Source organism: Saccopteryx leptura, chromosome 4 (assembly GCF_036850995.1).
Source record: "Saccopteryx leptura isolate mSacLep1 chromosome 4, mSacLep1_pri_phased_curated, whole genome shotgun sequence".
NCBI lineage: Eukaryota > Metazoa > Chordata > Mammalia > Chiroptera > Emballonuridae > Saccopteryx > Saccopteryx leptura.
The window spans coordinates 212,365,465-212,379,086 of record NC_089506.1 but is presented as its reverse complement, the minus strand read 5'-3'; the positions used below and the strand labels follow the sequence as shown (position 1 = coordinate 212,379,086).

Sequence of the window (13,622 nt, the reverse complement as noted above, 5' to 3'; positions counted from 1 at the left end):
TGAAAATCACTGTCTTAGAAAACTCTGAGGTCAAAGTTTTCTGAAATGGACCTATACCAGCTTGTGCACTGTGACGTGTCTGGATCTGCATTTGGCACAACAGCTTGTGGATCTGACTTCCCCTGGAGTGGAAGAAAACAAACACCGCAGGCTCTTTCTTTGGGTCCCTGTAAAGCCAGTAGCCAGGGCCACCATCACAGCAGCCCGGCCCATGCAGGATCGCATTGGATTTGGACAGTCAGCAAAGAAACAACGGAGCCAAAAACTGGTGGGCCATAATCTTTAATCCTAGCTTGCACCCGGCGGGCAAGTAAAAACACACACTGGGCTCCAAAACCCACTCACATTCAGTGCTCACAAAGCTACTGACTTATCCGAGTTTCCTAGAATCAAAGGTTTCTAGCTCACCAGACTTATTCACCTCTGTTCCCCATCTCCTTCCTTCTCCCTGCACAAACTGCACAAACTGACTTCTCACTCAACATTCCGCCATTTTGGCTGCTTCTCCTCCCTACTCCACATGGCCTCTTTCTGCTCTCCTCTCTGCTCTCTCCTCTAGTATTAATCTCAGGAACCAAGAGAGCAAGCTCCCGTTCTGCCCTCATTTTATAGTGTAGAAATCAAAACCTTTAATTCAATATACAAAATAGGGAAGTCTCTAATACAAAGTCACTTATCTGGGACATGATTGGATTGTATCATCCCACATCAAAAAGGGTGGGAAAGGCTTAATCCCAAAACCAAGCCCCAGGCTACAAGGATTCTGCCTGCCCACAGCCCGCCCCCAGCACACATTAATATCACCTGGGTGACCAGTCTCTACAGTGGGCAGCGCCATCTTTAACAAAGTGAGCATAATATATTTTACTTCCCAACAGTCCCCATATCACTCTTTATCATCACGGGTAACCTGAACTTCAGCGACAGACTAGCTGTGTAACACTGGGCAAATGACTTAATTGACACTTGGTGCCCTTATCTGTAACGTGGGCATGATAATAGCGTACACTTGTCAGGATCCGGCTGCATGTAAGCATACGCTCAATAACCGGTACTGGTTGTATGGACTCGCTCCTTTGACGCTTCTATCGCCTGAGCCCACAAGCATAATAACCGTTGCTGGAAGGAATGGAGAAACTGGGCGATCCTTGGCTGGGGACACCCGCCTCACAGCTGGGCGACCCTTACCTCACCGGCACAAAGCACTCAACTGTGTGGCGGGGAAACCGACCCTCCGGGTTCGCTTCCATTCACCCCCTCAGGATGAAAGTTTATGGCCGGGCTAGGAGAGAGATGAATAAGATTTTGCCACCGCAGGGCTGGACAATGTCCAGCACGGCACGTCTCAGGCAACTTTAAAATCCGGTTTAAAATCGGAAGCCGGTGGCGCGAGACTGAGTCCATAGCGGCCCTCGGGGAAGTTCTGCCCCCAAAGCCAGACCCTGGCGGGTCAGAGCACTACCATTGACCTTCATCCCTAAACCCCCAGCGCCGCAGAGGCGTCACCGTTTCCCGGCCCCGCCCACCGCCGCTCTGGCCCCACCCAGATCCCGGATGAAGTCGCGTGCAGCACTATGGCCCCATCTCCCGGCAGGCCCCGCGGGGATACCAACCTGGGCGGGGCAACTTGGCGAGACGCCAAGCTGGCGGGTGGGCACCGGATAGTGAGCCTCCGAGACCGCTAGGGAAGTTAGGCCCCTCTCCTCCAACTCTGTTACTGGAACGGGTGGAGACCGCCATTAAGTCCCTTATAACCGGGACAGTGACCCTCAAACTTGGCTATGGGTGAAGAATTTCTTGAGGCAGGGGGACGTTAATTCAGATTTCCGAGCCCAATTATGACGAATTATGACGCACTGGATCTCGCCTGGCTCGAGATTTTGTATCATTAAATTTCCGGGGAATTCTGACTCAGGCAGCCCTCCGGTCGCACTCCTTTCAGGACCACTTTTTACAAATCGACTTAATAGACCGGTCCTAGCCCGCGGCCAAGCCCAGACACCTCTGAGGTCCCGGGGCTAGCAGGGTGGCCCCGCCTCTCGCCTCGAATTGGCCCCTCGCTTGTTCCGTCCCTGCAGATAAATCTTCATTTCTGATTGGTCGGCGGCGAATCCGTAGCGAGATCTGACCCAATGGCCGCTCTAGTTCAGAGAACGTGACTTGGAAATTGGTGCCGACCCGGCGCCGTTGGTTGTGGACGCCTAACTCGCGCGCTGAAACTTCCGGCGTGGGACCGAGCGCTAAGTCCTGCGTGAGTCCGCGACGAAGCCGAAGCTTGCCTCGCGGATCCTTCCCCAGGGAGGGCTGGGCAGGGGCAGGTGCGGCGGCTCCCGGGACCGACTGAGGCCAACGCGCCGGAGGTGGCTGAGGTCTGGGTGGAGCTTGCTCTTCGGTCGGGACTTGAAGTCCAGGGTCCTCGGGCTCCTGCTGACGCCGGCCATCCCTGCGCGAGGCCGGGGCGCTCCTTTCCAGGCGGGTTCCGCTGTTTTACGGGGTAAGGCACTCCGAGGAGCTGACGATGGCGTCGGGCTCGGGCTCCCAGGATCCGGAAGGGCTCCTGATAGTGAAGTTGGAGGAGGACTGCGCCTGGAACCAGGAGCTGCTCCCGCCAGACCCAGGGCCCAGCGCTGAGGCCTCCCACCTGCACTTCAGGCGGTTCCGCTTCCAAGAGGCCGCTGGACCCCGGGAAGCCCTCAGTCGGCTCCAGGAGCTTTGCCATGGGTGGCTGCGGCCAGAGTTGCGCACCAAGGAGCAGATTCTGGAGCTGCTGGTGCTGGAGCAGTTTCTAATCATCCTGCCCCAGGAGATCCAGAGCAGGGTGCAGGAGCTGCACCCAGAGAGCAGCGAGGAAGCTGTGATCCTTGTGGAAAATATGCAGCGAGAGCTTGGGAAACTGAGGCAACAGGTGAGAAAAAGAGCTGTTGTATCTGCGGTTTGTTTGGCCCCAGGATTGGGACAGTGTGCCGGCCCAATTCCCTGTACGAATTTAACTTGGTTTCCCTGAATAGACCTTAAATAGGTAAGAGGCCTTTTTGCATTTTAGTGGGGAACATTCATTTTCCACATTATTTCATTTACGTGGACAGGGAGAGTAGTAAGAGTTCCCTGTTTCCATATGAAGGTAGTGTTTGCATTGTGAGCCCTGGACTCAGCTCGCAGAGTTCAGATCGTCACTGTTTTATACTAGTGTTGTGACTTTGTGCAAGCTGCTTAATCTTTTTGGATATGCTAGTGGTAAAATGAAGATGATAAAATACTTTTCTACTGTTGTTTTGAGAGTTAAAGGGAGAGCAACATATAGTGCTTAGTAGCTATTAGCTATTTTTATATCTGGGTCAGCAAGTTGGTCTCCTATGCAGAGCTGGGTGAGAGTCGATTGTGGACTTAAAAAATCAGTTTGGCATCGAGTCTCTGAGGGCACTTGTGCCACCAGGGCCACCCAAGTTTAACTTACCCAGTAGTGAGGAATGAAAGCATCTAGAAAAGGTTGAGGTGCAGGAGGAAGTCAGGTGTGTCCAGAAGAGCTGTGTGGGGCAGGTATGCTCTGGGAGTGGACTCTTCTCCCGCCCAACCCCCCCCCCCCCTTTTCTCACACGCACTTGGGATCTGAAAAGCCTATGATGGAAACCATCCTTCTCTTTTCCTGGACCCAAAGGGATCACCACGGTTCACTGTTAAAGGCTTGCCCCTCAGAATTCTGTACTAATTTCCCTTTCTGGGGGGTCTTGTTGTGATGAGTAATGTGGGTTGGTTCCCAGGTCACAAACCATGGGCGGGGAACTGAAGTGCTTTTGGAGGAGCCTTTGTCCCTGGAAACAGCACGAGAGTCACCGAGCTTCAAGCTGGAGCCAATGGAGACTGAGCGAAGCCCTGGCCCCAGGCTGCAGGAGCTGCTAGGGCCCAGCTCTAAAAGGGACCCCCAGGCTGTAAAGGAGAGGGGTGAGGAAGTTATTTGGGTAGGTGGGAGGGAAGAGGGGCTTGGGTTTGCCTCTGAAACCAGTAGGATGGAACACCTATACCAAGGAGAGGGGATTGCTGACCTTAGGGGTTCCCAGAGTGGACTGAAAGACCTAGAACTGGGGGTTGGGTTCTTCTGGAGGTGGGAGGAGGGAGAGAGATTTGTTAGCCCTTCTTATGCAGAACAGACACCTTTAGAGGAAAATGAATGATTGAGGACTTGAATACTGCAGACTGCTGGTATTCCTTCCCCTGCATTTAGGATGTCATTTTGGATATGGCTTTATTATCCCTTTCTTGCCTTCTTTTATTCAGTGTTCAATCCTCAGAGCAGAGACTGGGTGTTGGGAAATGGATACTGTGTTGTAATAATCCTTGGGTTGCCACGAAGTAGGAATGCCATTCTCATCATGATTTCTATCACCTTCAGCATTATCTGCTCCCTGGCTTTCTCTCTTTCCTCCTGAAGGAAACACAGAAGACAAGATGACTGGGCCCCAGGTGATGTGGAAGTTCCCATTGTCTTCCCTTAGTACACACACTCCCACACCCTGTGTTGCTCTTGTGAAGGTGGGGTCCTTTTGCCTCTTGGAGAGGATCCTTTTTCTCCCAGTAGTGCATCTCCCCTGCCTTCTTTATATGCCTCCTCCTCACCTTACTCTTAGACCTGGCACCCTTCTTCCCCATGAAATGTGTCCTTGGCACTCCCAGGTTTTGCCCCTTTAACCCATGATTCTGCTTGAATTGTTCTTGGTGCCTCGGAGGCTAAAGGAGATCTTGTGCTGTTTCAGTTGCCTGAGAGCTTAGAGGACGTGGCTATGTACATCTCCCAGGAGGAGTGGGGGCATCAGGATCCTAGTAAGAGGGCCCTCTCCAGGGACACGGTGCAGGAGAGTTATGAGAATGTGGACTCACTGGGTAAGGACTTCTTTTCCAGGGATGAAGACTAAGCCATTCATTTCTGACCACATTTCTGTATCTTAGCCATTCACCGCCCAGACATAAGTTCCCAGTTTTTCCCAAAGACCTCCCTTTGTCTAAATTAAATCTCCTGAACTAGGATCAGTTAAACATCTTCCAGGTGGCACATTTGGCACACTTATAGGCCCCAGCTGCCAGAGCCAAAGCAGGGAGTCTGAGCCATAATAGACATCCCAGGGTTGAACAAATCAAATCCAGTGACTGCAGTGCCTATGCCCTTTCCCCCACATTACACACACTCAGTGTCCTAGGATGCTGTGGAACTGTAAGTTCTTGATGCCTTGCAATTTTGCAGTGCTTATTTTTCTGATTTCATTTGTGTTTTCTGAGCTTCATTAGTATTTCTAGGTCCTTCCGCAAAAACACAAATTTCAAGGACAGTGTCATCAACATTCCAGGTTAGCAGCTCTCTCCCAGCTCTTAAAAATTCAGGAAGTGGGGAAGGCCTAAGGACATTTGGAAATAGTATATATCCAAAACTGGAGCTAAATGAATTAAGCATAAATTAAGATGCATCTGTGGGTCGACCTATTATGCAGATTTAAAATGAGGCTTGTTAACAAAAAACAAACAAAAAAGCCTAGTGGGTAGGGAGGGGAGAAAAGAAGGACAAGTATACAAATGATCTGACTTTGGGTGATGGGAACACAAGGCAGTCAACAGTTCAAATGCTGTAGAGATGTTTACCTGAAACCTATGTGTTCTTATTGATTAATGTGACCTCATTAAGTTTAATTTCTAAATTAAAAAATGAGGCCTATGAAATACAACCCAAAACAGTATTTTAGGTGGAAAGTGTATAGGTATTGTTTAATTCCTTTCAACTTTTATGTTATGTATGAAAATTCTCATAATAAAAGTTGGGGGAAGTCTATAAAAACAACCTAAGAGAGGAATGTGTCCATTGCGATTGTGCCGACACTGACGCACACACAGAAGAGTCACCCTGGACTTTGTTTTCCTATGTCAGATTTTCATAACGAGCTCAGCTGTCGGCTTGCTTACACCCTTTCTACAAAGGGGTCACTGCTGGCTCAGGTTCCCTTCGTTGGGCCTTCTCCAGGTTTACCATCACTGTGCTGTGCTTTGCTGCCCGAAGTTGAGCACAGCTCTTCCAGTGAGTGCTAAATAGGAAGAAAAGTTTAGTTCATAAGTTCTTAGAACTCAACTGTTTAAAGTCCTTGTTTGCTGGAATTCGTTGGAATAAGGTTTTTATTTTTGGTATAGCATAGCAATGACACTTGGATTTTGACCTTGGGGTCCTTTCAGAGCCTTTGTCCTTTTCTGATCATCCATCATGATATGTTTTCTCCTTTTGGAGTTGCCTAGTCAAACTAAGTTCTATTTTCTATTAAGAATCAAGGCTCTTTTACAATATTAAACTGATTCTTCAAGGAACTGATCACTCTAACAATGTTCATTTGTTTTCATCACAAAAGTATATATTCTCATTGCAAAGATAAAAGCTATTGTCCCCCAATTTCTTTCTCTAGAGGTAACCACTAGGAGCAGATTAGTGTGTATTTTAAGTAATTGCTGTCAGACTTATTGCACCTTCTTAATCCACCTACTGAGGACAGGGAACAAGACTCTCTTTGTTTCCCCTGCCTGGTGGAGGAAAGTGGTGACATAGAAATCAATTTCTCTCGTTGTGAACAGAGTCTCAGGTTCCCAATCCGGAGGCCCTGAGCACCCAGGTGGAACAAGGAAGAAAACCATGGGATTGCAGTGTCCAGACCTATAAGGAGGGACAGAGCCCTAGAAGCCTAGCTCCAGGTAAGGAAGATGAACAGCTTACCCAGCTACTTTCCCCTTGTTGGGAGTCAGGCAAAAATGAGGGTTTGGTGTGGGGCTAGGCCATTGCGACTACCAGGGAGGTACATTGTGTCCTGTGTCCCCCACCCCCTTCCATCCTAGTGAGGCAGGTGACACACCTGGAGGTACAGAATGTGAGGAGGCATTCAGTTGCCCATGGTAGTCCCAACCCTGCTCCATCCCACCCATTTCTGAAGGGCAGAGCCAGAGGCTCTGTTGGAAGAATGAGGTGGGGCCCTTACAAGAGAAAAAGACTGAGCTCTGATTTCTGAGCAAAGGCCCCACCTTTTATCCAGACGCCTCTAGGGTGCTTTTCTTGTATGGGGAAGACAGGATACTAAAATAGAACTAGCTTTTCTCGACTTCCGACTTACTGGCAATAGCAGGCAGATGAGATTTTCTTTTCTCCAAGGTAGAAATAATGTAGAGATTTGTTTTCTCATTCTACCAGGGGAAGAGAAATTTGAGAGCCAGGAAGAAAGTGCTCAGTCTGTTTCTTCTGAGAGCATCCATCTACAGGTACTTCTGCCTGGCCAGGCCAGAGGGGAGGTGCCCTGGAGTCCTGAGCAGGGACGGCCTAGGGACAGGGCAGATGGGCATTGGGAGCCTCCCCCAGAGGATCGGATGGAACAGTCTCTATTGGGGGCCACAAGTTGCAGAGAAGTGGGACGACCAAAGGAACTGCAGCCGAAGAAGCTCCATTTATGTCCGTTGTGTGGCAAAAATTTCTCTAACAACTCGAACCTAATTAGACACCAACGAATACATGTAGCAGAAAGACTGTGTATGGATGTAGAGGGCAGTGAAATCTTTGGTGGGAGCCCACACTTTTTATCACTACACAGAGCACACTTGGGAGAGGAGGCCCATAAGTGCCTGGAATGTGGGAAAAGCTTCAGTCAGAATACCCACCTGACTCGCCATCAGCGCACCCACACAGGTGAGAAGCCCTATCAATGTAATGTGTGTGGAAAAAGTTTCTCTTGCAACTCAAATCTCCACAGACACCAGAGAACACACACTGGTGAAAAGCCCTATAAGTGCCCTGAGTGTGGGGAGATCTTTGCTCACAGTTCCAACCTCCTTAGGCACCAGAGAATTCACACAGGAGAGAGACCCTATAAGTGTGCTGAGTGTGGGAAAAGTTTCTCTCGCAGTTCCCATTTGGTTATACACGAAAAAACTCACGAGAAAGAGAGGCTTTACCCCTTCTCTGAGTGTGGGGAAGCAGTGAGTGACAGCAGCCCCTTTCTTATAAATCATGGAATTCACAAAGCAGAAAAGAAAGTGTTTGAATGTTTGACTTGTGGGAAAAGCTTCCGTCGGGGCATGCACCTCACCAGACATCAGAGAACGCACACAGGAGAGAAACCATACAAATGTACTCTTTGTGGAGAAAACTTTTCTCATAGATCCAACTTAATCAGGCACCAGAGAATTCACACGGGAGAGAAACCCTATACTTGTCACGAGTGTGGAGACAGTTTCTCTCACAGCTCCAATCGGATTCGTCATCTGAGAACCCATACCGGAGAGAGACCCTATAAATGTTCTGAATGTGGAGAAAGCTTTTCTCGGAGTTCACGCCTAATTAGTCATCAGAGAACTCACACGGGATAGAAACAATGGTACTTCATTTTGCCCCAGATAAAGTGGCATATTCAGAGGGTCCTGTTGTTGAGTGCTGGTATTTCTTGCCCTTATGACCAAATCATCTGTTTTTAAGGTAATTACTATAAAGAGTAACAGGTACTGGGGTGTGTGGGGTTATGGTGAGGGAGGTGCAGAGGCAGCAAAGGATTAGCATAAAACTAAAAGGATTCTGTCTGAGCTAGTGAGGGTGACAAGTCTTTGAGCCGACCTGCTCAGGGCAGAAGTCTGAAGTCGACCTTGGCTCACGGTGCACCTGCCCCATCGTATTTAGCCAGGTTGTGATTTTGGATGCCTTACTGTGTGGTGTCTTTCCCAGCAACTTTGGGAATCCATATGACTTTTTCTTACCGTTTCCTCACTTGGCGACATTCAGCAGGAGCATTTGAGCTCCTGAGGCCCTTGAAACCAAAGAAGAGGGGCTCAGTCTCCTGGGAAACCAGCATGAGGGCAAGGGAAGACTGGTGGTGCGTTGCAACTCTTCCAAAGACCCTGTCAGAGAAGCCACATTGCCCCTCCATGGTCTGACAGGAGGGCCTTTTGGCAGGCCATACATGCCAATGTCACCTCAGACAGAAAGGACGCAGAAACTTAAGGGAAGTAGTAATAAGAAATTTTCAGGTCAGCCCAGGAATTGGTGGAGGGCACTGGAGTCTAAGTTGTCTACCTTTTGCACAGATCAAGACTTCCCCCACCTCCGTCAGAGAAAGATAAACGGAGCTCTGGAGATTTCAGAGGGTCCATGTAAGATGGCCTTCCTAGGAAACTTTGAAAACGTGAATCTTGGGGGGAAATCGGAATCATGCCCTTCCTTGTTGGAAATATGTTTGGATGGTAATAAATATCTTCAGGAAACATGAAGGTGTGTGAGACTCTTCATTGAGGGCCTTTGTCCTGGGCTCCATCCAGTGTTGATCAGTCTCCCATCTGCTTTGCTTGAAGGACTCGCTTTCTCTTTGTGGTTTTGCTGGGTTGGTCATGAAGGGTCCTACAAAGCTGACAGCAGACAGGCTGAGGAAGGGTGTGGCCCTCCCCAGCTCCTGGCTGGGACTGCTATGTGGTAACAGGGTCAAGCCCAGTGTGGCTGCTTGGGGTGGTGTCATAATTGTCTCTTGAGGTTTTCTTTCCTTCTGTAGTGTGCAACAGTAAAAATGTCTTTCTTTGTTTAGAATTTTCTTTCTTGGGGAGTAACTGAAAGAAGATTTGGCTATTCAGAGACAGAATATTTTGGTCTTAAAAATAATTCCCAGGAGCCTGACCAGACAGTGGTACAGTGATATAGAGCATTGGACTGGGATGCCAAGGATCCAGGTTCGAGACCCCGAGGTTGCCGGCTTGAGTGTGGGCTCATCTGGCTTGAGCAAAAGCTCACCAGCTTGGACCCAAGGTCGCTGGCTCAAGCAAGGGGCTACTCGGTCTGCTAAAGGCCCGCAGTCAAGGTACATATGAGAAAGCAATCAATGAACAACTAAGGTGTCACAATGTGCAACGAAAAACTAATGATTGATGCTTCTCATCTCTCTTTTCCTGTCTGTCTGTCCCTGTCTATCCCTCTCTCTGACTCCCTTTGTCTCTGTAAAAAACAAACGATTCCCAGAAAAAGATGGTCCTAGTATAACTGAGTTTTTGCCCACTAGTGGAGGGAAGATATATGGGAGACCAAAATTATTAGGGGAAAGCATTATTAGGCAATGGTAGTACAGGGGTTGGGGAGTTGAGGATTTGAGAGAGATTAAGATAGTATCCACAGTGGTAGGAGTGGGACAGGGATATGTGGCTGCTCATGCCATGAGATGGGTGGGGTGGTGACAAGTTGTTACTAAGCATTCTCTTTGGTTAAGATGGCAACCTGTGTGCATTGTAAATCTTACAAGAATGGAAAGTGCCCCTCACCCTTCACTCTCCCTCCTTCAAATTCTTTCTCCTCCCAATAATATCACCCATATAGATCTTATGTGTCCAGCTGATGTTGCTTCTACTTGCAGCATTGCAGTTTGAGACTTAAAGAAACAAGAACCTCCAGGTAGTTGCTTTTGGCACTAAATAGAGCCTCTACTCCATCCCCAGTGTAGCTCCCTTTCTGACAAATTTCAGATGCATAGCTATTCTCAGCCTTGTTATAACAAAATGTCACAAATTATTTCATGTAAAACATTTACCGTAGTGCTGGATACTTAGAAAGCACTCACCTATTTGTGCCATCTGTGGGCAGATGATGTTTGCAAGACTAGAGTATTTTCTGAGCTACCTGGTACTAAGATCAGTTTAAGACCACACTGGCAGAACTCTAGGAAACAGCCTGATATTCACAGGAAGGACTGATAAGGTCTTCCCTTGTAGTCAAATTTCAAAGAACAGGTCAGAGGCCCTTCGTGCAGGGTCCCATGAGGTCACCACAAGAGATGGCCAAATATGTGCTTTTTACATTCATATTTCTACATTACACCCATACTGTTGACATAATACTTTTCATCTGCTAGTCCTCTTGCAGAAGAAACCAGGACAGATTCCAACTGGCTTTTATGTCAAAGGGAAAACAACATAATAAAAACCTGTCCCTAACTTTAAATGGGTACAAAGGAGACCTGGTAGATGTGGTCTGACCCTGAGCAATAGCCACACATCCTGGTAACAAATGTAGTGCAGGAGACCAGCAGCAAGGCTCCTGGGTGGAGAATCCAGTAACATTTAAGCAGTGTGAAAACGCCTGGCAGAGCAATGAGGACAAAGCCTGTAGTGCCGGAGAAATGTTATTTAAGCATTAACTTTTTTTTTCCAGAAAAACTCAAGTCATTTAAAGAGTTTTTACTGTAGAATGAAAGAATATATGGGTCTCAACATCATAATATATTTGCTATTGATAATCATTGAATTATCAACTGATACAATTTTGGAATAGGCAAAATCACTACCACTAGCTTTCAACTTGTACTTTTTATTGAATATAAATGTCTCACAAGCATTTAACAACTAAGTCATGTAAAAAATCTTAATATTTGCTACAGGAAACCAACTAGTGAATTTATTAGCACTGGGAGACTTCCTAACTTAGTTGGATATCAGGAGCTCAAGAATAGCAAGATAAATTAGAAATACATTTATTAGAAACATTTTCCTTTAGCCTTTAATCTAGCTTGCAAGTACTTTGATTCAAACTTAATTTCCATTCTTAAAAGGGAGATGGATAATTCCTTCTCATCGAATACTTTTTATTAAAAGGGTCTAAGTCTTGCCGGACTTAGGAGGCAGGGAGAATGGTCTGGGTCTAGGACTAGGTAAATGCAACAAGACAGAATGGTTGATGAGAAATGGCTCAGGCCATGAGAAAATTTCTGACATCTTCCAGTTAATGTCCCCAATTCATTAAGATACCTTTAATGTTCCAGAAGTTACCAATCAAAACTGGTGACTCGCCAGGATCTAAACTTGCTTCAGGGAGACAGTAAAATACATAATTTCAGAAATGCTGGGGTATGTTTTAGACAGGAGGAACTGGTTGCCTTTCAAGTCCCACATCCCCTCAAGGCAGGGGAACACTCGACAACCTGGCTGTGGTTCCCCACTCCTAAGGTGAAGCTGCCCTTCAGGGAATTCCCACTTTCCTGCGAGGGAGTCCAGCTTACACTCAGGAATCCTGCCCCAGCCATTGGGACAAGAGTGAGGTCCCCAGGTTTCTGGGGGGAGCTCTAGTCTTCAGGATGGTTTCCAGAACCAGACCGGTCCTTTCCCTTCCTCAAACTGGGGCAAAGCAAACGAATGTATGACTCCTGCAGCTTAGCCTTCGCGGGCATTGGGGCGGGGTACCACTTCCCTAGAACCCCCTGCCTGCCCCACGGAGGAAGACAAAGGCTGATGGGGCATAGGCTGGCTGCCGCCCCGTACAAACCTTACCCTCTGCCTGAGGCTTGATTGCTGCTTGCGTTCACACCTGCGGCCCCTGCGGCCTCGCCCCACCCGCTGTGGTCCTCCGGCAGGCGCTTTTATAGCTGCACCGGGCTATTCCCTTCCCTCGGCCAGCGGACCCGCTCCTGGCAGTCTGACCCGCTGGCTGAAGCTCCAGTCGTGCCGGGTGCCCCCCCTCCAGCCCCGCCGCCCTCGGCTGTAGGGTTTCCTCCATACTGGAGCGGATACTGGTGGCGCGAGCTCTCTGGTGTCCCCCTCCCTCAGATGCGCGAGCACCAACCCAGAGCCCACAGCAGGGCTGGTCGTCTTGGCCGGCTCTTGGTGTAGCAGCAGGTGGTGAGCGCAAAGCTGGGTGGGGATGATGGGCACCCGGAAAGGGGCCTCTCACCGCTAGGGAAAGGCCGCCCTGCACCTGCCCTCCAGGGGTGGGTATTTGAATGCAATGGGAAGTCCATGAGGGATCTTAAGCAGGAGAGGCCCCTGCTTGTTTTTTGCTTTAGTTCGCTCTGCACGACTATACGGTGGGGAAAGAATGGGGAGAGGACAAGAAAGGAGGGCAGGGGCACTAAAGAGACAGGCGCAGTCGCCAAGGCAGGAACTGATGGCAGCCTGGACCTGGACACAAACAGTGAGGCGGGAGAAATGGAGACAAGCCATATTCAGGATGTGAAACTGACAGGACTCTCTGTAGCCCCAGACCCAAGTCTAAAATTTCAAGATGACCCCCAAGGGCACTGAAATGTTGGCCATGCTGTTTTTCTGCCAGCTGCTCCTACAGCAAACATCCAGGGACCTTGTAGCTTCCCTAGGAGATACACTCACACCAGAGTCTGGACTCAAGCTCCCATTTTGCCCTTACTCTCCTTCTCCTCCCCCACTAAACTCTAAAACCCAACTCAGAAACCACTCCTGACCTTTTCCGGTACTTCCCCTGCTATCCAAGCACTCTCAAAGCCCTCTCCATACTCCGCTCTTACACATCCAGCAGTGGTTTGTTCCTGTTTTCTTTGTAATTAATGTCTAAATGCCTAACACTGTGCATGCCTAGCATAGAATGGTAAGGTGAGGTTTCCAGAAAAAATGGATACTTTTGAAAAGGGTGTTGTTAGATAAGATAGTTACCAGGGCAGGAAAAGGGAAGGGGAGAAATAAGGGCGGTTTATCTCAACCACTAAAGGAGACAGTCAGCAAGCAGTCTTAAGGTCTGCGAAAACAAAATCACCAGATGGCCTTGAAACTGTATGTTGGTCCCACTATCAAAGAAGGGGAACCTGGAAAGCCTATATGTTAAACCAGATAACGGGGAAACAAAGCCT

General features: G+C 48.5%; 1 protein-coding gene across 3 annotated transcripts; it reads left to right on the top strand.

Moving 5' to 3' along the window:
• The first annotated feature begins 2,199 nt into the window (after positions 1–2,199).
• On the top strand, positions 2,200–9,249 carry ZNF263 (zinc finger protein 263). Of its 3 annotated transcripts, XM_066382752.1 has the most exons (7): positions 2,200–2,905; positions 3,759–3,939; positions 4,388–4,458; positions 4,749–4,875; positions 6,598–6,714; positions 7,205–7,272; positions 7,599–7,765. In XM_066382752.1, the coding sequence occupies exons 1-7, from the start codon at positions 2,519–2,521 to the stop codon at positions 7,623–7,625; spliced, it is 978 nt and encodes a 325-aa protein (XP_066238849.1). In that variant the 5' UTR covers positions 2,200–2,518; the 3' UTR covers positions 7,626–7,765. The 3 variants fall into 3 exon arrangements, with proteins under 3 accessions (XP_066238849.1, XP_066238847.1, XP_066238848.1); XM_066382750.1 differs by having other exon boundaries at positions 7,205–9,249; XM_066382751.1 differs by lacking the exons at positions 3,759–3,939; positions 4,388–4,458 and having other exon boundaries at positions 7,205–9,249.
• Positions 9,250–13,622: the final 4,373 nt, after the last annotated feature.